Source organism: Triturus cristatus, chromosome 8 (genome assembly GCF_964204655.1).
Source record: "Triturus cristatus chromosome 8, aTriCri1.1, whole genome shotgun sequence".
In the NCBI taxonomy this organism is placed as follows: Eukaryota; Metazoa; Chordata; class Amphibia; order Caudata; family Salamandridae; genus Triturus; species Triturus cristatus.
The window spans coordinates 1,617,966,902-1,617,989,664 of record NC_140591.1 but is presented as its reverse complement, the minus strand read 5'-3'; the positions used below and the strand labels follow the sequence as shown (position 1 = coordinate 1,617,989,664).

Below are 22,763 nucleotides of genomic sequence, written 5' to 3'. Positions count from 1 at the left end.
TAAGTTTGCCCAAATAGTTTCTCATGTGGAGTTTAATGTGTAGAATCCTATTGTCTGAGCGTTCTGCATCATCTGTCTCAGTCTCCTAGTCATCATCCTCGTGTAAACTCTAGTGTGGTTGAAACAAGCATGTTTGTGCCCTCCGCCTAGTCTGGTCATGTATTTCTCTGGGCCTCCTAAAGTGTTTATTTAAAGGGGTTTTAGATAACCAAAATGTTTCCGATTTTCTTTCTTCTGGAAATGCTGTTTCAGCGTCTCTCTTCTGTTTCTTAATGTCGAAAGTCTTGGATACCACATTAACCTTTTCTTCCATCAGTCTTTTTGGTGTAGTAGTTTCATCTTTCAAACCATATTGCCTTTCAAAGTTGAGTTTGTTGCCTTGCTGTACCTTTTGTCCTCTTCTGCTCTATGCTCTTTTCAACTGTAGAGTGCCTCAATATCGAATATACATTGTTAGTCTTGGAATTAAATTTTGATTTGGTTCCAAATGCTTCATCTGCAGGCAATTTGTGTGTTTTCGTCTTAACAAAACCATCCATCAGGACCGACTTGGGCAATTCTAAATTATAGAAAGCTATCTCGTTGATGTAGAAATGATGTATTCCTTGTTACTTTTACGGCCATCTGAGCCCTCATTTCGGAGACTGGCAGGGTGAGCCTAAGCAGCACCTGAACTCAATGTATAGGACAAGGCACAATGAGCCCAACATGGTTTCTCTGGGGTTTTCTGTGTCTCAGATTTAAATGAAGATCACAGTTTTAGAATCCTCGGACGTATGACTAAAAGAGAGGCAAAGCTCACAAATTCTCTGCTCTTGTGGAATGAGACTACAACCAACCGTTTTCCTTTCTGCCAGATCTTTGCCCAGCTCTAGTATGTGAAGGAGCATGTTTGACAGTAGGAGTAACTATCACCAACTTGTGGGACAGGAACGTCCTCTACCTGGTAAAAGGACATGTTCCCCCTGACCTGAGTGCCCAGCTGCATGTGAAACTGGTATCCCGAGTTTTCTTGTAATCGTGTGTGTCTGCAGAGGCCTAGGATAGTGCATGACAATGCAAGGGCCAGAACATGTTCTGTGACCTGGAGGGGCGTACAAAGTCCGCCTTCGTAATGGCAATGAGACTACTGTCCATGAACTGGGTGTATGATATGAAGTGGTGGAGGCCGCATGCCATGTTTTTGTGAATTAGTTAAGTGACTAGATCTTTTTCTGTGTTTAATACAGGTGAGTCTACGCACTTCTCCGATGTTAAGTTCCACGGTTATGTGAAACCCAGAACTATGCGCTGGCATTTAGTGCGCATAACAGGTGTGTATGTGTGGTGGGTGTGTAGGTTATTTATGATAGTAGGACTATGTTTGTTGTGTCTGAGTACTTGGACCAGTGGGATGCATTTTGGATGCTGCTGGTTTAGCATGGCACAAGATGAAGGATGAGGATGGTTCCCCAAAGAGGGTAAGTAGGGTATCACCTACATTCCCGTTGCTTGGAGGATGGAGCCCCCAACGTTGAAGTGAGACGGAGAAGACAGGGGCTACATTTAGAAACTGAACGAGGGCCCTGTTAGCAGAACACTGGTGATTAGTTCTTTCTGAGCACTGTTATTTAGTAGATGGTTGGGATAAGGTGTGGGACAGCAGTTTCTGGGGTTCAAGGTGAGGAGATTTCAAGGCATGCCTGCCCTTTTGTTCGTTTTAGATTATGGCTTCAGGAAGGTTTATGACCGCTAAGTGCAGAGATCTCAACTTTAACTGTGCCCTTGTATTAGATATTCCTTCTTGGAGACAGCGCCACTGCAACCTGCTGTGAGATCTGCCACAGTGCACAGTGATCTGCCACAGTGCAGGAAGCCAAAAAGATCTGAAGCTCTAGACAGTGGATCAACAAATCCTCACCGGGAAATCGATATAAACGTGGGATTCAAATCACTCCACTTGCTTCGATTCCCACATTCTTCTTTAAGTAACTACTCCAGAAAGTACTCAATGAGCTGCTGTGCAGCTAGGGCGGGTGTCTGCACCTGACAGTGCAGAGGCAAGGCGACATCATCTGGAGTCTGCACTTTCTGCTGGAGGAGCAGGGGGTCTGCCAGAAGTGCCCATGAGCCTGACTACCTGTTGAGAGGGAAGGAGTGTGCCTGGCCAAGCAGGAGAAAAGACTGTGCAGGAGGAGAAGCTCGGTGTTTGGAGCCCCTAGAGAAAGCTAACTATTCTAGAAAACAAAGCCATGAATAACCCGTACTAGGAGGGGGTCCCCTCAGTCTCCTGAATTGTACCCCACACTACCTCCTAGAGAAGGCTTTGACTGCTTGCCCTCAAAACACAGAGTCAAGCACTGAAAGAGGCGTACTTGTTCCAGTTTGTAGAGCCAGAGTAAAACAGACCCCAGGATGCCGGTGGCAAATTATCTCCACCATCATAGTTGGGCCCAGGTAGCCCCTTTCTGCTCTGTGGCCCTGCTGTCCTCCTCCCCAAAAGGTGTTTGGGTCCAACCAGCTCATCTTATCTGCAAGGGCTACAGAACTGAAGTGATTAAATCTATCATTATTTAGCAGGGACTGGGGAAAAAAACTACACCTACTTTAACAAATGAATTGTAAAATAACTATGCAACTTAACACAAAATAAATCACCAGACAGAAAGACAAACATAGAACATATAAAAATCAAGAATTCTCCTTTCAGCATGCTTCTAGGGGCCTCATGTAATGTTTGCCTCTGCCAAAGAATACAGTTGTCCTTCCCCTCTCTCCACTTCCTTCGATATACATCTTTCTTGCACAATAGTCTTTTACTCCTGGTTGCATCTTTTGTACAGCACTTGGCTGCTTTGGACATAGGTTTACACTTTATACATTGTACATACATACAAGAAACTTAATACATTCCCAAACAGAAATAAAAATGGTCCAACATCTTTACATCTAGGAAAAAAACAAAAAGAAAAAACGTACTAAAACTGAATACTTTGTATGGTAGAGGGAGAGGAGTTGGCCTAATGGCTAGGGCGGTCGACTGCCAATCTGGGGAACTGGGTTAGAGTCTCGGCAAGGACGCTGAACATCCTGTGATTCTGGGCAAATCACTTAATCTCCCCATGCCTAACAAAAATGAATGTGTCCTCATGCAACGCAACTGGTGCTATGTAAAGCGCTCTGATACTCAATACACCTTCGGGTCAAGTTTGCACTATATAAAACTCCTTAAAAAAGAAAAAATGGTATGAAAAACAGCATACCTACATAAGGCTCAAGCTAAACTGACTAGGTCTGAGTATTTAACACATGTTGCAACACCTTCAATTTACAAACGCCGTTATGCGGATGACCGGTCTAACATGGTGGGAGTGTGACAAATTGGCTGAACCGGAAAGAACAATGAAAAAACATAAAGGCAGACCTTTCTAAAGCATAAACCCAGCATTTGGTAGAGAAAGTGAATGTAGATAAGTCACTGAAACACATCACCCAAAGTGAATTTGAAAACAGAGACTTACTGGGTCGTGTTCGGGTTGTTCCCTTCCAGAAGGTGTCCTTGTATGGAATCTTACCCAAGCTCTGCCCCATCTTCTCTGCCCGGTCTACAAAGAAAATGTTAAAGAAAATTTGAGTCCTGGAAGAATTTTGACACTGTTGGCTCGATAGGATGAACTAATATTTGTCACACACCCACACATACACACACACACAAATATATGCTAATCACAAAATTTGTGAGCTAAAAATTGTGCTTATGTGTCTAAGTTCTTTGTCAACATCTTCAAAAAGCACATCGCTGCTATGATTTTCAAACTCCTACAAGTGCCTGGTTAGGAGAACGCGGGCATTCGTTGTAAAGCTTGAGGCTTGTCCTCGGTCATGTGAAATGAGGAGCTACATTATGCGGCATCAGATCACAGAAAGCAAACTGAGCTACTTGTACTGCAATAAATAGCTTCCTCTTCCTTCGGGTCCAGCCAATGGCGGGCCATATACAAGCAGACAATACTGAGCACATCACTGATCCAAAAAAACTCTTCAGTCGCAAAATGCTCCTAAATCTTTTACTTACCACAGAGTGATTTTGGAGACAAACAAACATTGCATAGTGAGAATTGCAGAAACTCGTGCTTTATTAGAGATGGACCCACGTTCTCGCAGGAAATAAAACTCAATCACATTCAGAAACATCCCATAATGCTCCTCTTACACAGATTATTCGCATGTGAAGATGGAAGTCTCTTTCACAGGAGGATTTCTGCAAGACATGAACTGCTGGGAAGCACTGGAATCAGACATTCACGCCTAGCAAGGATATTACCTTCTTCTGATCTCACAAAGTTGAACAAGAGGATTCCAAATATCTTGCCATGAAACGGAGCGCTATATTATTGCGGTAATAGCAACCGCAGAGGACCTAAAGCGAATGTTGCTTGGAATGGAAACACTTCACCTTTCAGGATTTCCCGGAGGTGAGCCTTGGCCTTGTCCATTGGCATCTCGCCATACTTGTTGCAGATGCTCACTAAAGCTCCATTGGCCACTAAATCCTGTGGGAGGAGAAGAATGGTTAGTGTGCAGAGTGACAAATGCCACTAGTTAGACTGCTACAGAGAAACAGGACTGGGTGGGGGAGAGAGAGCCCAAGGTGTTAGTAATAACAAGCGCGTGTTCTTACAACAGTGGAAACATTCATCAAAAGGTACATCAGTACAAATCTGGCACAGAATATCAGACAGGACTCTGGGCTAAGGTCGCCCTGCTGGCACGACTGTCGAGAAAAATAGACACTTGACAGGGTGATGAGGGTAAGGGGCCAGACATTTTTCAAACATGGTGAAGGGTAGGTTTCTAATCATTTCCTGAGAACCGATGGAGCACTCATCGTGGACAAACCACATGAAAACATCCACAAACGCAGAGGAAGGTCAGAAAGAGCCTTTGATACATGCACCACATTATTAGGTCTAGTGCATATGCAGATTTCAGGGTGTTACAGTGACTGCATGCATGCAAAACCCCATTAAAAATAACCAAACTAACTCCCAGAGATCCTCACTAAAAATCCAGGACTCCATGCATAAAACAAAACTTGGAGGAAGGGGCATTGGCAGACCCTACACCTGGGTGAGGCTAGCCACAAAACACCACAAGGAACGGACAGCAGTCAGGACAACAGATGAATCCCAACTTGAGAGGTATAAGCGCAACATCCCATGGAGAGAAGGCATGGGTGATGCCTCACCTGGAGATCACATAAAAAGAGGTAACCGAGGGAGGATTAAAAACAAAGACTTACCTCAGCTACCTCGTCCTGACCCCAGAAGCAGGCATAATGCAGGGGAGTGTTTCCATGTTCATTCACTGCATTTATGTCTGCCTTGTACTGGATCAACTGAAACAAAAAAACATTTATAGAAATTTTAAATCCATAGCTCAAACACCGTCAACTTATGAGAAAGAAAGGCTACGCATCATTCTCCAGTCACTTCACTATTATCGAACTGGTGACAAGGGCATGGGAGTCCACACTACCAAACCCACCCTCACCCACCCACCGCACACACAGACTATTCAGAGAAAACAACCCCAAGATACAGCAAGAGAAGGAGGCACTTTACAAACACCACACTTATTGGAAGGAAACACTCTGCAAGTTCCAACGAGGGCTCTGCATGAGTGCAGAGTACAGAGGCATTATGGGGCTATTAAGCCTACGAACAAGTTAAATGAAGGTTCAAAACCAGTGTGGGTGGTAGCGGTAGTGGCGGCAGCAGCATGTGAGAAAGTGGCTCTGTATATACTGTTCCCAAATAGGTACAGAGTGTACAGAGTCCACAGTCCCCAGAGGTTTGGCAGAGGCTAAAGTTAGATATAACCTTACTCTCTAAAGTGGTAGCTTGGTCGAGCAGTAAGGCCGTATCAGAGGACAGTGTAAAGCGTTTGTTGCACACACTCAGTCAGCAAATGGTCACACACTCAATAACTGAACACTAGGCCAATGGTTTATATATATAAAAAATATATGCTTGTTTTATTTTAGAACCAACAATAGGTATTAAAATATACTTTCTCAGAATGAGATGCTTTACATAAATAATTTTGCAATATGCAATTGACTTTTGTAGAAAGTTACAAGTGGTTGCAATAGGCAACACAATTTTAAACACAATAATGCATTGAGTTCAATAGAAGTTTCAAGTTATTTGCAACAGATTACTTTTAGGATTACTTTTGGATTTCCAGGACTGGATCCTAGATTCAGTCCTGGGTCAGTACTTGGAATCAAGTGATAAAAGTCGACTTAATTACTGTGATGATTTTTAGACAATAGTTTGCTATTTTAAAAGTTGACACTTGGAAAATATTTCATAGAAAACAGTCAATGATTCCCTATGGCAGAAAATTCAAGTTGCAGGTATAGTATGTTCTCGTACCTTTTGTAATCCAGTACTGGGTGCCTAGACTCAGTACTGGGAACTTTATCCAAAACAGGTAAGTAATTATGTTTTCAGAAGTTATATGATTTTTAAAGAATATTTAAAGTTTGCAGAAATTGACACAGAAGAAATTTCACAGAAAAACAGTCAACGATTTCCTATGGGAGAAAATTGGGTTACTGGTAAGTACAGTTGTAAGTATTTTCCAGAGTCAGTGCTGGGCACCAAGATCCAGCACTGGGAGCTCACCTAATAGCAGGTGAGTATTTTCGTTTGTTACTCGGCTGATTTTTGGTGAATGTTTAAAGTTTTGAAAAGTCCACACTGAGGACAAATTTCAGGAAAAACCAGTCAATGTTACCCTATAGAGAAAATTGAGTTATCGGTTTAAAGGTGAGTAAGTACTCGACTGGCAGAGTTAAGGTTCTCGGCATAGACTCAGGGGTCTCCCAGGGTCAGGTAGGTACAGTTGGTTCACCCTCAGCGGCACAAGGGCAGCCGGGTGCAGAGAGAGTTAGGCCCAATGTTATCTTATGAGAGGTAGGGGGACCTTGGTTGGTGGCTGCTGACTAGCAGGCCACGCAGCTGTGGGAGCTGGGCTCCTGGTCACTTACTCAGGGGAAATAGATAGGTGTAGAGGTTGCACTGCCAGGGCCACTCGGGCGGCTGGGTGCAGGGTGCTTTTAAGCCTTCGGGCGCTCAATTGATTTCAATGGGAAAGACTGCAAGCTCGGGGACGAAGATTCTTCAGGTGCCACCACCACTTCGAGAGGTAAGTTGGGTAGTTGGAGGATAGGTAGGTAGGTACCCCGGGAATGGGCACAGGGGGCCGCAGGGCGCCTTTTGGTGTCGGGAAATCTTACCCTCTGTTGATCGCGGTTGGGGGGGGCACCTGGTTCTGAGGCTGCAGGCTTCTTCAGGAGTGTCGATGGAGGTCCTTGGGTGCCGGACTCGGGGTCACAGTCGCCATGGGGTCGTCCTCATGGTCTTTGTTCACTCCGGCACAGGCCAGGCTTGGCGGGTGCAGAGTGTGAAGGGTTTGCGGTTCCAGGCAGCTGCCAGGGATTACAAGTAGATTTTGAGTAGAGCCTCTACTCATGGGAGTCCCAGGGCTTTAGAGCCAAAAGGTAGCCAGGTCCTCCGGGGTTTGTGAGGTTGCTGGCCACAAGAGATGCCGGGTTGGAGCAGGAGCAGGCCCGAGGGTCGACAGGCCGGTAGGGCTGGGGCCAAAGCAGTTGGTGTCTTCCTCTTCTTAGCAGCTGCAGGGCAGGTCTTCTTTCTTCTAGATCTACTTCGGATTTCGGAATCTGGGGAAGGAAGGTTCAGGGTGCCCCTAAATACTAGATTTAGGGGCGTTACAGGTAGGTGAAGGGCAGGGTCCAATGGGTCCCTGTCCTGGGGTGGGTACACCCCCTATCCTGCTTCTCTCCTGTGGGAGGGGGGCAGTAGCCTAGTCCTGATTGGGCAAGGCTTCCCATCTTCAAGATGGCAAGAGCCCGGAGATGTGCTTCACCTCGCCTCCCCCACCTGAGGTGTGGGGTTGGCAGGCTGGCACATCCCCTGTCCTTATTTGGGGTTTCCGGCCAAGCTTCCCGCCAGAGTGGGGGGTTGCAGTGGCCTGGGGGAAGCTCACAGAGGCGGCATGCCTTTGAAGCTTGCCCCTGCCCATCCTGGGGGAGGAGATTTAGCACCTCGCCCAGGATGTGCATTGTTGCAGACCAAGGAGAGCAGAGGCTCTCCTACCCAGGCGTCCAGCAACATGTCTGCTGTGTGGCAGCCTAGGCAGCCTCAGAAAAGACGTGGATTGTAGGTTAGGTTTTAGGAGGCATCTCTAAGATGCCCTCTGGGGTGCTTGGTACATTAAATCCCATACTGGCATCAGTGTGGGTTTAATGTGCTGAGAAGTTTGATACCAAACTTCTCAGTCTTCAGTGTTGCCATTATGGTGCTGTGGAGTTCGTGTTTGACGAGCTCTCAGCACCATGTACTCTTAAAGGGCAGCACTGCACTTACAGGGCCCAGGAATGGACCCGGGTACTGTAGGGGCACAGGACTCCTGCTCCTGTGCCCACACCACTGGCATAGGGCACCCAGCTAGAGGGGTGGCTGATGAATGCCATGGCAGTTTAGGTGGTGGGCATAGCACACAGGGATGTGTGCCATGTCGACTCTTTGTTTTGTCTTGTACCCAGACACCCAGCCTGCAAGGGCAGTGTGTGTGTGTGTGTGTGTGTGTGTGTGTAAGGGTACAGGGCCTCTAAGGGTGGCACGATGAGTGCTGCAGCCCTTAGAGGCCTTCCCTGGTCACAAGGCCCTGGGTACCTATGGTACCATTTACCAGGGGCTGACATGTGGCCAGGGTTTGCCAATTTGTGTTTTAGGGAAGAACATAGGCCCTGGGCACCTGATTCGCAGGAGTCCAAGGCACACTCAGTCAAAGTACATTCAGCAATTCAGCAAAAAGTGGGGGCATACCATGCAAGAAAGATGGCACTTTCTTACACAGCAGCAGCAAGGACACATTTGAACATTACTTTGGCCCCTTTATTATTACAAAAGGGCCGAGCAGGACAAGCCTCAGGGATTTCTTTATTTTCCATCTGGTGTCTTTGATAACCACAGTGACTTACATCCAGTCAGCAGCTTGGCACAACTGACAGAAGCAAGCAAAGAGTGGCTGCACTGAGATCAAAGTAATTTAAGCAACTTATGGAAAGGTCTGTACACCAATCAGAGACAATGCTTTGTGACATGCGCTTAACCAATATCACCATGAATTCATTCATTTCAGTACTCAGCTTTAAAATGCTTAACAGTTCAGATAAACAGCAGATGCTTCAATGACCAATTGGTCGATCGGTTTAGATCAAGGTGGCTAAGACGGAGCCGGTGTTACCAGTAAGCAGGATGCAAAGTTAGTGTTGGAAAGAAGCGCGACTTTAGTAAAACGAAATGAACAGAATTGTACGGCCATTTGAACACAGACTCAGGAGTCGTGCACCCAACTCTGGCCAATGGACATCCCAAACAAGGATGCAAGGGGCCTTGAATTAAACACAGGCCTCTATCGGTCAGACCAACAGCGTCCAAGGTTAGACCTTCAAACTAGTCGGAGACTGAAGCAAGCTTGTAAACTAATTTCACTCGCACTTTTTAAATAAGCTAGAGGTACATATCAATTTCAAGATGGCCTGCATAACACAAAAGGCAGAGTAAAGAGATCACTCGCAAATAATTGAAGCGACCAAAGCAGATGCAACTGCAGTTGATTGATCACTAAACATTTCATCTAAAAAGGATACAGTCCAAACACAAAGGAATAAGGATCGAAAGCCAGCCACAAGCACCAAGGACAAGTCAGTCAACAAGAACAGTAAGACTGAAATGCAGGAAGCACAACCAAGAAAGCCAGTGAAGGAGGTCACAATAGAGAAGGTGCCCATGAGAGTCGACAAGGAAGACGCACCAAGAAAGCTAAAGAAGCCAAAGCCAGCCACCAGGCAAGGAGGCAATCATGCACAACCAGAAGAGGCCAAGAGGCAGCAGCACAAAGAGAAGGGGCAGAGGCCATGAAACAATGGGCAGGAGCAGAAAAGGCACAACAAGAGGCCTTCCAGGGGAAACAGACAAAACAGGAGGATTCTGTGTAGAGGTGGTCACACATGAAGGGGTAAAGATTCAAACATTTTTCTTTTCAGCAGGTAGCGTAGAGCTTGCTTCAAGGATGTGTATAGACTGAAGGGAGTGATGAGAAAGTAATGTAGTTACAGCAGAGCCACACTAAGATCTAGCCAACCCAACCGTAATAAGCATTCAATCAAAGGTAACCAGTGAGTAAGGAAATAGCCTTCCACTGTGTGTCATGTCTAACCCACATCAGTAGCAGGTAAGAACACTTTACTCACCTTCGGTAATGCCTTATCTGGTAGAGACTCTCTTGAGCCGCAGATTCTTACATTAGAACTATCCTCTAGAGTCAAGACTAGATCTGGAAAATCTTGAGCAGTAAATCTACGTACCGGTAGGTGGCGTCAATCAGCTCCACATCAGCGTTCGCACCAGATGCGGCAAGCATAGTATCTACAGTGGCGCCATATGAGCACGCTCACATCAGTTTCTTTTCGGGACTATTCAGCCAAATCCGAAGGCTGACTGACCAGGGTGCAAGCTAAGGACCTACAGGGATCGGTTCAAAAGACCAGTTTGCAGTAGAAGAGAGGTTGGGAGCGCTAGTATGGGAGGTTGGGAGCGCTAGTAAGGAATCTGTGGTTAAATAGAGTCTCGACCAGATAAGGCGTTATCAAAAGGTAAGCAACTTGCTCATCTGCTAGAGACTTCTAGCCACAGATTCCTTGCCTTAGAATAAGATACCAAAGCAATACCTCTCTGACGGTGGGTCTGCAAACTGGTTCAGACCAAAAAGTACTGGAAGACCGAATTGTCAAAGTGCCCGTTATGATGGAACTGATTGTGAAGGCAAAAGTGTTTGGTGAACATGTGCAAAGATTCCCACGTCGCAGCCTGATGGATATCCAGGACGGGGACTACGCGAGCAAGCACAGTGGTCACAGCTTTGGCTCTGGTTGAAGGAGCCCCAAAGCCCTCCAGGGGTTGAGTTTTTGGCAGTGCATAAAGATCCCAATACCGAGTGCAATCCATTTGGAAAAGGTTTGTTCCTGCAATGCTTTCCTCTTCTTCGCTCCAGAGAACCACACAAAAACTGATCGTCCACCCGGTGTTCTTTTGTGCGATCTATTTAGAGCGACAACGCTCCTTTTGTATCCAACCGGTAGAGTCTCTCCTCATCCTGGCAGCTCACTGACTCTCCTAGCCGATGTGATGGCCACCAGTAAAACTGTCTTGATCATCAGTAGTCTTAAAGGGTAACTATGAATGTGTTCAAAGACTGAGCACATTAAGAATGTTAAAACCAAATTACGGTCTTATTGGGGAATAAAAAACGTTTTCGGTTTCAATCAATAATCCGCTCTCAATAAATATGTGCATTTCAAAGTCAACCTACTTAGTTTGACAGCCAAGGCGTTCGATTTCCTAGTTTCATTAAAGTTCTGCTGTTGGACCGAGGTTCACCGTGATCAATTCCTTTCAAGTATTTAACAGGGATATCTCCAGAGTAGGCGGATTAGTAAAATCACACACTCAGGCAGGAGGAGCAAAGATGTCCAGAGGAGCAGCATCTCTTCCCATCTTCACGTCACGGGGCTCTTCACCTGAAAGACATTCGGTGGGTGTTCACATAAAGATCTCCCAACACAGGAGGACACCCCAGGCAGATTCGGAGAGCAAGAAAGGGCTTCATGCAAGAAGCGCCGCGTGACAGTCATCAGAGACCGCACTGTGCCTTCCAAGGAATAGCAGCAGGCTCATTTTCATGTGCAAGAAAAGTCATTTCAGAAACCGAAGTCTCATGTGTGACTTCCAGACACAGTCTGGCTGCGGCTTCTTTCTCTCTTGAAGTGTCTGATCTCTACTCTCTCCTTCGCGCCCATCGTCTCTGATGAAGTTTCACTCACACTGACTCTGAGGCTCCTTTCCCCAGGTTACTGACACCCATTTTTACACTTTTCACATCATACTTTCAGAGGAGATTTTCGAGGAGATTGACCTTTTATAGCCTAGAAATGTGTGTTGCCATTTCATGGTTTTTTCACTTGCTCACCAGGACATCTCTTTCCATCCTTGGCACCCATGCAAGCAATATGACGGAGCACAGTCTTGAGCCTGTTCATTTCTCGCCTCCTTTCCTGATCTTCGATGGAGTCTCTCTCCAGACTCGCTTGTGTGATTGGAACAGGGCTCTCAGTTCTATTTTAAAACTGCACAGGTGGACACTTTCCATCTCAGAATGTCCCATCCCCAGGGGCTGATTCAGCTTTTCTACCAGTCCCATCAGAAAAGAGCGCTGCAACAGCCGTGGGCCGGGGGAGGCTACAGGCTTTCTTTAGCAACTTCTCAAATGCTGCCTGAAACCTGGAGGGGAGGGGGTCTGAAGTGCACAGGTGTAAAGGTTACGACTCGCCCTGGCCCCTGAGAAGGTATGTGTAAAGTGGTCGTGAGCTTCCAGCTCCAAGAGCTCAGTCCAGCACGATGAGCGAAGCAGCCTTTGGTGCACAGCAGTATATGGAAGACTTGCTTACGTTCTTTATTTATGAGCAGAGAAGATCCTTTCGATCAGAAACGCACATCGCCATCATGGTCCATAGGCGGGGAGTGTGTATTCTCACAGCAGGAGGAAGCAGAGTTCAGGAGCAGCACCAACTCTGAACTGGGATGGAAAAGAGAAGAAATGGGTCCTACCCCTGGCTAAGGGAACGCACACCGTATGTCAGGCGCCTACTATCTGCTACTACAATAGTGGGTGGGTCGCCAGCTTCAGCTTTCTGTTGCGGCAAGTAATATGGTCACTGCAGTTTCGGACTGGGAGGGATCTGACGGCACAAGTGATGGAAAGGGCTCGGACCCGAGGCCCTGCACAGGGTGGTTCGAGTGTCACTCAAAGGCTGATCTGCAGATTGGAGGTTCGAGCTGTGGGGTAGCAACCCGCCCAGAGCAACACTAATGACTGATCTGAAGGTTATTACCGGTCCTTTGCAGGGATGGCCGTTGTCCTGGCCGTGATCCCGGTGGATGGGTGTCGGGAGGGGAGGAGGTCCTCGGTATAGCTGGTACAGCCCACCAGAAGGCTGCGGCAGTACTCACGTCAAATGAAGACCAGTGACGTCAGGAGCGGGGGATCTGCACCCCGCTCCTGACGTCACTGGTCAGTGGCGATGAAAGCCTCCATCTTCCTACCTGAGCTGAAGAGAGCGCCGAGGCTTACAGCTGAGGAGGCAACATGCAGTAGTAAGCCAGGAGGGTGAGGTGGTGGAGGGAAAGAGCAGCGCTTCTCTTTTGGAGCGATTGTAGGGCCAGGTAGTGCCGCTTGGCTATAGCACAGCGATGAGGGCTTGCAGATAAGCGAAACAATGGGAGAAGATGATCGGGGTGCTTCCAAGAGCAGTGACATGAGAAACTGAAAGAGGAGGCATTACAGAGAGGCTGTGTAGTGGAACAGACGTAGGCCATCGACTGATACTGGCCGTGGGAGCAGGCTTCGGTGTCCCTGGTAATTGTAAGCGTGCTGCAGGAGAGGTAGAAGGTGAGCCAGATTCGAGCAAGGCCAGTGATGCAAGAAGAGAGTAGTGTGTGATGACCAATAGTGTCAAAGGCAGCGGGAAAGTTCAGGAGTTTGAGAATGGAAGTGAAATGGCTGTGATGTGCGGGGGTGAGGCAGTGCAACTTCTGTGAAATGTAGCGTGTGAGGGCCTGACTGGAGTGGGGCTAGTTAGGTTGTTGGAGAAGATGGAGGAGTATTTTCTCTTGGTTATTTATTTTTAAAGGAAGGGTAGAACCATTGGTCATCGAAATGGTGGTGAACTATCCTAATACACATTGATGAGCAGAAAATGGGGCACAGGTGGTGAGGGGCAACTTACAAGAGCAAAGCGTGTGGCAAGGAAAAGTTAAAAGTGGAATGGGGAGAAGCTATGTACAAAGTGGGTTAGCATTTGGGAAAAGAAAGGAGAAATGGGATATACAGAAAGCAGGAATAGAGGATTCTGGTGAAATGGAGGTCTGCTCAATGCGGCTCTTCTGTGATGACTGCCACAGTGGCTGCAAGCAGCACACACACACCTCAGAATGGACGAAGGCTAAGAAACACTCAACTCAGCTCCTCGATTTCCATTTTGGTGTAGCCAAGGGAAGCGGTCTGGTGTGAAGAGATACAGGAATTAGGAATGGGTTGCCACCTTAAGAGGCAGTGTCTAAATCAGGTACTCTGAACCACAGGCGGGCAGGCAGGCAGGAGCTGGACATGCATCCCCTTCCCTGCTCATAGTACAGGCCGCCACTGCTGGCGCCCCTCTTCCCAGAAGTAGGCACGTTCCTGAATGGGAAAATGTCATTTGTGATGCACTCAGTCTCAGAGATGAAATCTCTTTATGTAGATTAAACTGATGACTCAAAGTTGGTTCAAACGTAAGTTCGGTTTATTGAACACTTTCTTCAGTGTAATCTCATAGAATTGCATTCATTCTTATGTGACGTGTCATTAATCCAACTGCCCAATGCATTTCGGGCTTTCTAAGCCTTTCTTCAGGGGCGGCGCTCTGAAAGGACAAGTTAAGTAATCAGTCTGAGTATGTGAAGTTGAATCTATTAAAATAAAGTTTGATAAATCGAAAAAATGTAAGGTAGTCAGAAACCAAAAGTACCCGTCGAACATTGGAGTGAAATTACTGGCGGTTATATCAATCGTGTCTGGTAAGAGCGTGAGCAGTGCATTCACCATAAATGTGAAATCGATCTCCTCGCAGTGATACAAAGAAAGACCCGCTTCCAAATTATATCGTAACAAGAAATCAAACGCATATTTGAATTTCACAACGGTGTCAATAGCAGTTTCCAAGAGCGTGTAACAGAAAAAACAGTGTAGCGAATGCGTGTGACGTGAAGATTAAAAGGACTGTGTGGTTTTAAGCAATTCCCAAATGATAAAAGTCAAACTTACGGTTTGTAATGACAGTTAACGGACACGTCACATAAGAATGAATGCAATTCTATGAGATTACACTGAAGAAAGTGTTCAATAAACCGAACTTACGTTTGAACCAACTTTGAGTCATCAGTTTAATCTACAAAAAGAGATTTCATCTGTGAGACTGAGTGCATCACGAATGACATTTTCCCATTCAGGAACGTGCCTACTTTTGTGAATTTGAATTCCCTACTCAGGGGGACTTATTCATTTGCACCAATTACCTCGCTTAAATTGTTAACTGGAATAAACAGGAGTGCGCATTTTCTGTTTTAGCCTTTCATGTTCATCGCCCCTCTTCCCAGCCCATGCTTGGCCTTGAGGCTGGTGAGATTTAGGGGCGCTCCTGCACACAGTGAAGCACTGCCTGAACCAGAGCAGCACATGCTGCGGGTGCTGCCCGTGAAGGCTGCCAGGGCTCTGAACTCAATCGCTTATCTCCGAGGGCTAGCAGGGGATATTACAGTGAAGAACGACATAGCAGGCCGAGCAGCAGGACAGGAAATGTCAAACAGGAGGTCAGTGTGGGTGAATGCCAAGTCCTTAGAATAGGAACTCTGGCAACACAATGCGGAGTCTTCCACATCCATTGGCATGATGGACTGCACAGTGACCAGACAAGACTCGCCGATGCCATAGAGCTTGTATTCATTTCATACCTCTGTACTGAAGCAGGCACAGCAGTGACACTACTTTGGCTCGAATTGCCTTCTCTTGCTTTATGCCTGCTTTCCGACCTTAGCACTCAGATTTCACCCATACCCCTAGCTTCTCTCTACAATCGTCGTCTCTGCCTGCTTATCTTCACTTGCCCCAGGTGCAGGAGACAATGGTTTTTGCACTGAGAAAGAGTTGAAGAAACTTCAGAATTCACAATAGTGGAAAATAATTTCTTCATAAAATTGTTTAAACCTAACGAAGTAGTGGATGTCTGGCGAGCAGGTCATACGATGACTGATGTTTGTTTCATGTATGATTTCTGTTATCTGACATTGGTAGATGCATGCAGCATGGGTCTGTGCGTATTGATCACTTGTATAGTTTGTATCAGACTCTTAACTGTTCATACTCATTTGTTCATTTTGTTTGCAGCGAAGGCCTCGTGGCTCTTGCAGGCACCATGAAACGCACTGTGTTCTACCACTGCAGACTCTGGCATGCAACGTAAGCAGCTCTTGTGGACTTTAAGACATGCACTGTGCACGGAGCGCCCCTTATCTAGACACTATGGAATGAACCATTCACAGCTCTTGCAGGCTGACATACACTGTTCTTAATGACTTTGGGGCATTCACTGCATGCTGTCACTGCAGAATCGGTGGCATGCACTGTGCGGTTTTTGATGGCTATGGCACAAACTATGGGCTGCTATGGTCTCTAGCTTGCACTGTGGCCTGTGACATGCACTCTGCACTGCTTTGGCATACTATGTGGCAAGCACTGTGCAATCCTCCAGCGCATTGTACACTGCAGTGGACTCAATGGCATACACCGTGCACACTGCCATCACAGATGATTGCTGGCACTGTCCGACACATAAGCACGCAAAGCCACTGTAGGTCTGCGTCTGCTACAGTCGTTCGGAAGGTGCCGTGCATTGAAATGAAGCAACTAGACTGATAGACGAAGAGCACAGCAGAGGAAATCCCAGACAGTGAACTCAACACTGGCTTCCAGCTACTCAGAGCTTGGCTTCAAGGTCTAAATAACAAATCAGGGAGAAAGACAAAACGCGCCGTCGAGAGCCATACAACCCTAGCGAGAAGCCTTCTTCAGCCAGAACTTTATCATCATCACCTACACAAGGGTGAGCGGCAGAAGGGTAGGAGGGCCAGAAGCAGGCTAGCGGGATAGGATATCCAGATTAAAAATATTCCAAATAACAATTAATAAGATTTCTCCATCTCTTCTAGTCCACTGAGCGCAGAAGCTGGGTCGCTGGCATTTGTTTGCACATTATGAATAATAAAAAAATACAACAATGCAAGTTACATACTCAGTGGTTGTCTTGAAAACCTGCCACATCTCAAGCCTGTTATGTAAAACAAGAAGGGTGTGGCCCCACTCTCCAAGAGACAGGGTACCAAATACAATCAATGTAAGAAGAATTTCTCTTGGGTAAAAAGTTATGGATGTCAAACCGCGTTGCAAACAACCATACATAAACCTTTTAAGTACACTCAGACTCCCATTTATATTCACCGATAAGGACCCAAAGAACAATTATAAACACATGGACAAAAACCAATACCGGTATCATAAAATGTCTTTCATTTAAAATCACAAATCAATACAATTACAAATCAAATGTGGGCCAGCTAAAAATTGTATATAAAAAAATTCATGCATTAGGCAGACAAAATACTCAAAATTAACAAGAGACAAAGAACAAGTGGAACATTAAACACTATAATTCGGTTAGTTCGAATGAATCAACTTTGCTGGAGTCTATCAATATTCATATGATTAGACTCAAATGTTTCTCGAATATAACCATGTGACAAAGAGCGTCAACGAGTTTCGGTGGCAGCAATCCATTTGTGAACCACCTTCTTCAGGACATGAATAATTATTCTCTCCCATTTGTGATACATTATCATATATGCCTTTGAGGCTGGTACTAGATAATGGGCCACAGTCCTTGTTTGATGTGGAGTCGTGGCAATATTAAAATCTTAATAAATAGTGGCATAGGATAATCCACTAATGGAAACTTCCCTGCCAGAGGCTGAATAATCCTCAAGCCTTACTGAGGGACAGTGGGCGTTGTCTCCCTCGAACTCACTCCAGTGGTGCTCCCCTATGGCACTAGAGAGATCCTTGATTATACGAAATTCCCCACAAGCAGTGAAATTTTGTTCGTTATTTTGTTTAAAACGGAAGTGGTGGTATCTCTCTTGGTCACCGGGGCAAACTCCCTCTATACGCACTTCCTAGCGTCTTCATATTTCGGAGCGGAACTATACGGTGAAGCACGCTGTGAATTACCTTCCAAACCAGTATAGAGGGAGTTTGCCCCGGTCACCAAGAGAGATACCTTCACTTCCGTTTGAAACAAAATAACGAGCAAAATTTCGCTGCGTGTGGGGAATTTCGTATAATCAAAGCAAAGTTTATGTCATCCGGTTTCAAGCGTGTACTGAGACAGCTTTGCACCTTTCACGGCAGTGATCAGTGTCCGCCAGCAAGATTATGTTTCAGATGAATACTTAATACAGATCATAACGACACGTTAACACCTTTGGCAAAGGGGAACTTTCCTGTCAACTTATGTTCCACAGCAGATGCATCTCCAGTCTCCATGAATTAGAGGAGATCCATTTGCCGAAGAGAAGCACAACTGGCGGAACAACCTGGAAACATTCCAACTGGCATCAGGGGAGAGAGGATGTGAAGTGATGAGAGCCAGCCGAGAGGAAGTGTCCGAGGAAGTGACACAGCTGACGTGTGCTGGCAGTGGGTACGCGACACTGACCCGGCATGCAGTATAGTGAGCATATATTCCTTCACATCCAAGGTCAGGAAAAATGATTTCAGATACAATTCTAAATACTTTAACTACTTAATGGAACGATATGTGAAGTCAGTTGATCAATTTCTAAAAACCTTTCTTACTAAATGGGGATCATTAACTTTCTCTGCTTTGGAACATGTAAAGAGATGGGATAAGGTGAACTGTAGCTTTTAAAAGGCAACTAGAGAAGCAAACTCGGAATGTAGTGCCAAACAAACCAACAAGGAGCACATCTGAGGCAGTCACGTATTTTGCACTTTATATAAATTGGGACGTGGAATGTAATATAGGCTACTTTTGAACACTAAAGTCTATGTGATCAATATAGATTATCTTAAAAATGGCACTACAATTTTGAAACCAGAAGCACAGGAGCAGAGATCTATTAAGAAGCTTACCCCTCAGATGCTTTGCTCTATAGCATCATTATGGTCATTTTTTATTTGCCGTGCCCTGTGTCACAATGCCACACACATGAAAATCAGACATAAGCTTGCACCAGCAAGTTTCAGACTAAGCCATTAGTAGCACTGTGTCCAAATTGCATCAGAAGCATGCTGGTGGCTGGTACACATGCAAGGTGGGCTGATACACATACAGGGCGATGCAAGCAAGTGGACACAGCAGCGATGTAGGGGATCGCTGGGATGGACACAGTAGCGATGTAGGGGATAGCTGAATGGACACAGCAGCGATGTAGGGGATCAGTGGGATGGACACAGCAACGATGTAGGGAATCACTGGAATGGACACAGCAGCGATGTAGGGGATCACTGGGATGGGCACTGGGCACAGCAGCAATTTAGGGGATCGCTGGTATGGGCACAGCAGCGATCTAGGGGATCGCTGGGATGGACACAGCAGCGATGTAGGGGATCGCTGGGATGGACACAGCAGCGATGTAGGGGATCGCTGGGATGGACACAGCAGCGATGTAGGGGATCGCTGGGATGGACACAGCAGCGATGTAGGGGATCGCTGGGATGGACACAGCAGCGATGTATGGGATCGCCGGAAAGGACACAGCAGCGATTTATGGGATCGCCGGAAAGGACACAGCGGCGATGTATGGGATCGCCGGAAAGGACACAGCGGCGATGTAGGGTGATTGAAGGGATGGACACAGCAGCGATGTAGGGGATCGCAGGGATGGACACAGCAGCGATGTAGGGGATCGCAGGGATGGGCACAGCAGCGATGTAGGGGATCGCAGGGATGGGCACAGCAGCCTACCATAGGGGTGTCTGATATGAAGATAAGGGAAGGTTTAGTGACTGGCAAGTGGGTGCACGTGACCAGTCAGCATGGCAGTACCAGACTGCACATACGCTCTGCAATGGCAGACCTGAGACACACTTTACAAGCTGCTTCTGTGGGTGGCACAACCAGTGCTGCAAGACCACCAGCAGCATTTGATTTACAAGCCCTGGGCACACATGGTGCACTGTACTAGGGTCTGACAAGTAAATCAAATAACCCAATCATGGAGTCACTAAAAAATACATCAATTTAACATAGGGAGCACTTGTACTGTGCACTGAATAGCAGTGGCACAGTGCCCAGAGCATCTAAACTAGCAAAACATATCAAAACAGAGGAGGCAAACAGAAAAAGTGGAAGGGAGACTCACACCAATGGTACCAGGTCTAACATAGGGGATCGCTGGGATGGACACAGCAGCGATGAGGGGATAGCTGGGATGGACACAGCAACGATGTAGGGGATCGCTGGGATGGACACGGCAATGATGTAGGGGATCGCTGGGATGGACACAGCAACAATGTAGGGGATCGCTGGGATGGACACAGCAGCGATGAAGGAGATCGCTGGGATGGGCACAGCATTGATGTAGGGGATCGCTGGAAAGGACAGCAGCAATGTACGGGATCGCTGGGATGGGCACAACAGGGATTTAGGGGATCGCTGGGATGGGCACGGCAAGGTGGAGACTAGTGCAGTATTGAATCAATCTGCTCAGGAACATATACATCTTTAGCAGAGATTTAAAGGTGGTTAGACTAGAGAGAACATGGATAGGTAGAGGCTGGGCACTCCAGAAGAGTGAAAGAGCGTAAATGAAGGGGCTGACATAGGAATAAGAAGGGGCATGAAGATAAGAAGGCTCCTAGTGAAACATACAAAGTCATCTCAAATGAGGGGCAATGTCGAAGGGCCTGTAGGATGGAAGGCTTTGCCAATTTGAAAGCCTTTGTTTTTAAAACTATTTGTAATGTGTCAGAATGATTCAACTCTGCTTTAGTGACATTTTTCATTAATGTGGGATTTCTTAAAAACAACACTTTAGAGATATATTGCTTGATATGAATTACTTCTCCTCCCCAACCTCACAAATCGTGAGGGGGTGTCCAGGTTTTCAGAGGAGGGATGCGTTCTAGAATGTGTGCCACCGTTCTATAATACTTCTTCAGATAGAGCCGTAGTTGTGATAGCACTTCCAGGCAGAAGAGCACACACTTACCTTCTGCACGATTTCCCGGTGGCCGTGGCTCGCGGCCAGGTGGAGGGGCGTGTCATCTCCCCGGTTCATAACGTTGATCCTGGCTCCTCGCATGATCAGCATGTCCACCACTGTGGAGCGGCCCTCGCGACAGGCCCAGTGCAGTGGGCTGAAGCCGTGGTCATCCCTGGAAGAGCAAGAGCAGAGATAAGTCAGATAAGCCCAAACCCAGGGCACATTTAACAGGCACTGCACGACAGTGGTGCCTCACTCAGTAACCTCTTGCCACAGCAAGGAGGTGCAGCAAGCATGCAAACGCAAAGATTCTCAGGAAAGTGAACGCTGAGGAAGGGGCCTCATCTCAAAGTGCCAAACAACCTTAGGCCGCTTTATAGAGTTACTGAACCTGCAGTCCGATATGACTCTGAAGGTGTGACTATTCACAGAAAAGATCCATTCAACCATTCAGCACACCCATTCACAAGGGACTGTAACAAGAGGCTTACTTAAAATAAAAGGTGTTTTAACTCATCCATCTTAGTAGGGACATTTAGAACAACCATCGAGGCGATCTCCATAAAATTAGAGTAGATTTTAAACCATAGGACCTTGGCATATTTCACACCATCTATACTACCCCTCTCTTTCCACAAGTGTACGATTAACCCCTTCAGCGCTATGCGGATTCCCGCGCAGTGCTGAAGGATCTAAGCGCGGGCGGGGCCATGACGGAACGGTTCCGTCATAAGCACAGCCCAACCGACGTGCATGACGGAACCGTTCCGTCACAAGCGTCGAAGGGGTTAAAGTAGTGGGCTGCAAGGCAGGTTGTAGACCGAGGTACAGTTTTGCAGCACACTGCTGGATGCAACTGCTGCCCCTTTCTACAGGAAAACACATTTTTGCGCATGAGTTCCATATTTCAAAATCAACACTGGGGGGTGTCACAAGCCACTATCAGACCCACCTTCTAACCTCCCTCAGACCAACCATTAGGGCTTCCTTTCCCCCAGACTGAAAAAGCAGAAAGCTCCAGATGAGTGATTCTTTTTAGGTCTCTCCTACGCAGCACGCATGCGCTGCATAGGAAAGAGACCTGCAGCCATCGATTGCTTTTTTCAGGCTAAAACGTGCACGCGTTCCATTGCCTTCAATGGCAACGCGTGCACATACCGCGATTCCCTTGCGGGAGCGAGCTTTGGCAACATATGTTTGTAATTAACTTACAAACACATGGTGCCCCTGGCTCGCTCCCGCAAGGGAATTGCGCAGGCCCCCTCCTCTTTCCCTCCCCCCTGCTGCCAGCGTGAGGCGTGCGCTTTTTAGGTCTCCCCTGTGTAGTGAATGAGCCACTTTTGTGGTCTGACTCCCTATGATGTCCCTCAACCACCACCATTTTGTACTGACTTAAGTGTGTTATGTTACCCTAGCCCTAATGTAGGATGGGTTTGCATATGCCTGCTTCTCTTCTCTTCTGTCCTGTAATCTTGCTGTCTTTTAGTAGAATAGTCTTGCCAAGAATAGAAGGTATAGGATGTTGAGGTGCAATGTTGTGGGTGGTGGTGCACACATGTGCTCAATGTTGTATACTGAGGGATAAAGTCTATAGTGTTATTTGGGTTATGTGAATAATGTGTTGAACTATTGCATTTGACTTGGCTTCATGTCATTCTGATTTTTGACTTTACCTTGCTTTATGACAGTGCTGACTATTGCCTTTGACATGGTTTCAGGTCATCCTTGCTTTTCTGATTCCATCTTGATTTGGGC

General features: G+C 46.6%; 1 protein-coding gene across 2 annotated transcripts in view; it reads right to left on the bottom strand.

Annotated features, from left to right (window-relative positions):
• ILK (integrin linked kinase) overlaps nt 1-22,763 on the bottom strand; it is a 363,205-nt gene that overhangs the window by 102,331 nt on the left and 238,111 nt on the right. For both annotated transcript variants that reach the window (XM_085623554.1, XM_085623555.1), the window contains 4 exons: nt 21,015-21,180; nt 5,282-5,377; nt 4,436-4,532; nt 3,501-3,584 (listed from right to left, as the gene is read on the bottom strand). In XM_085623554.1, coding sequence (XP_085479680.1) covers nt 3,501-3,584; nt 4,436-4,532; nt 5,282-5,377; nt 21,015-21,180 — 443 coding nt within the window. The remainder of the gene's footprint in view (nt 1-3,500; nt 3,585-4,435; nt 4,533-5,281; nt 5,378-21,014; nt 21,181-22,763) is intronic.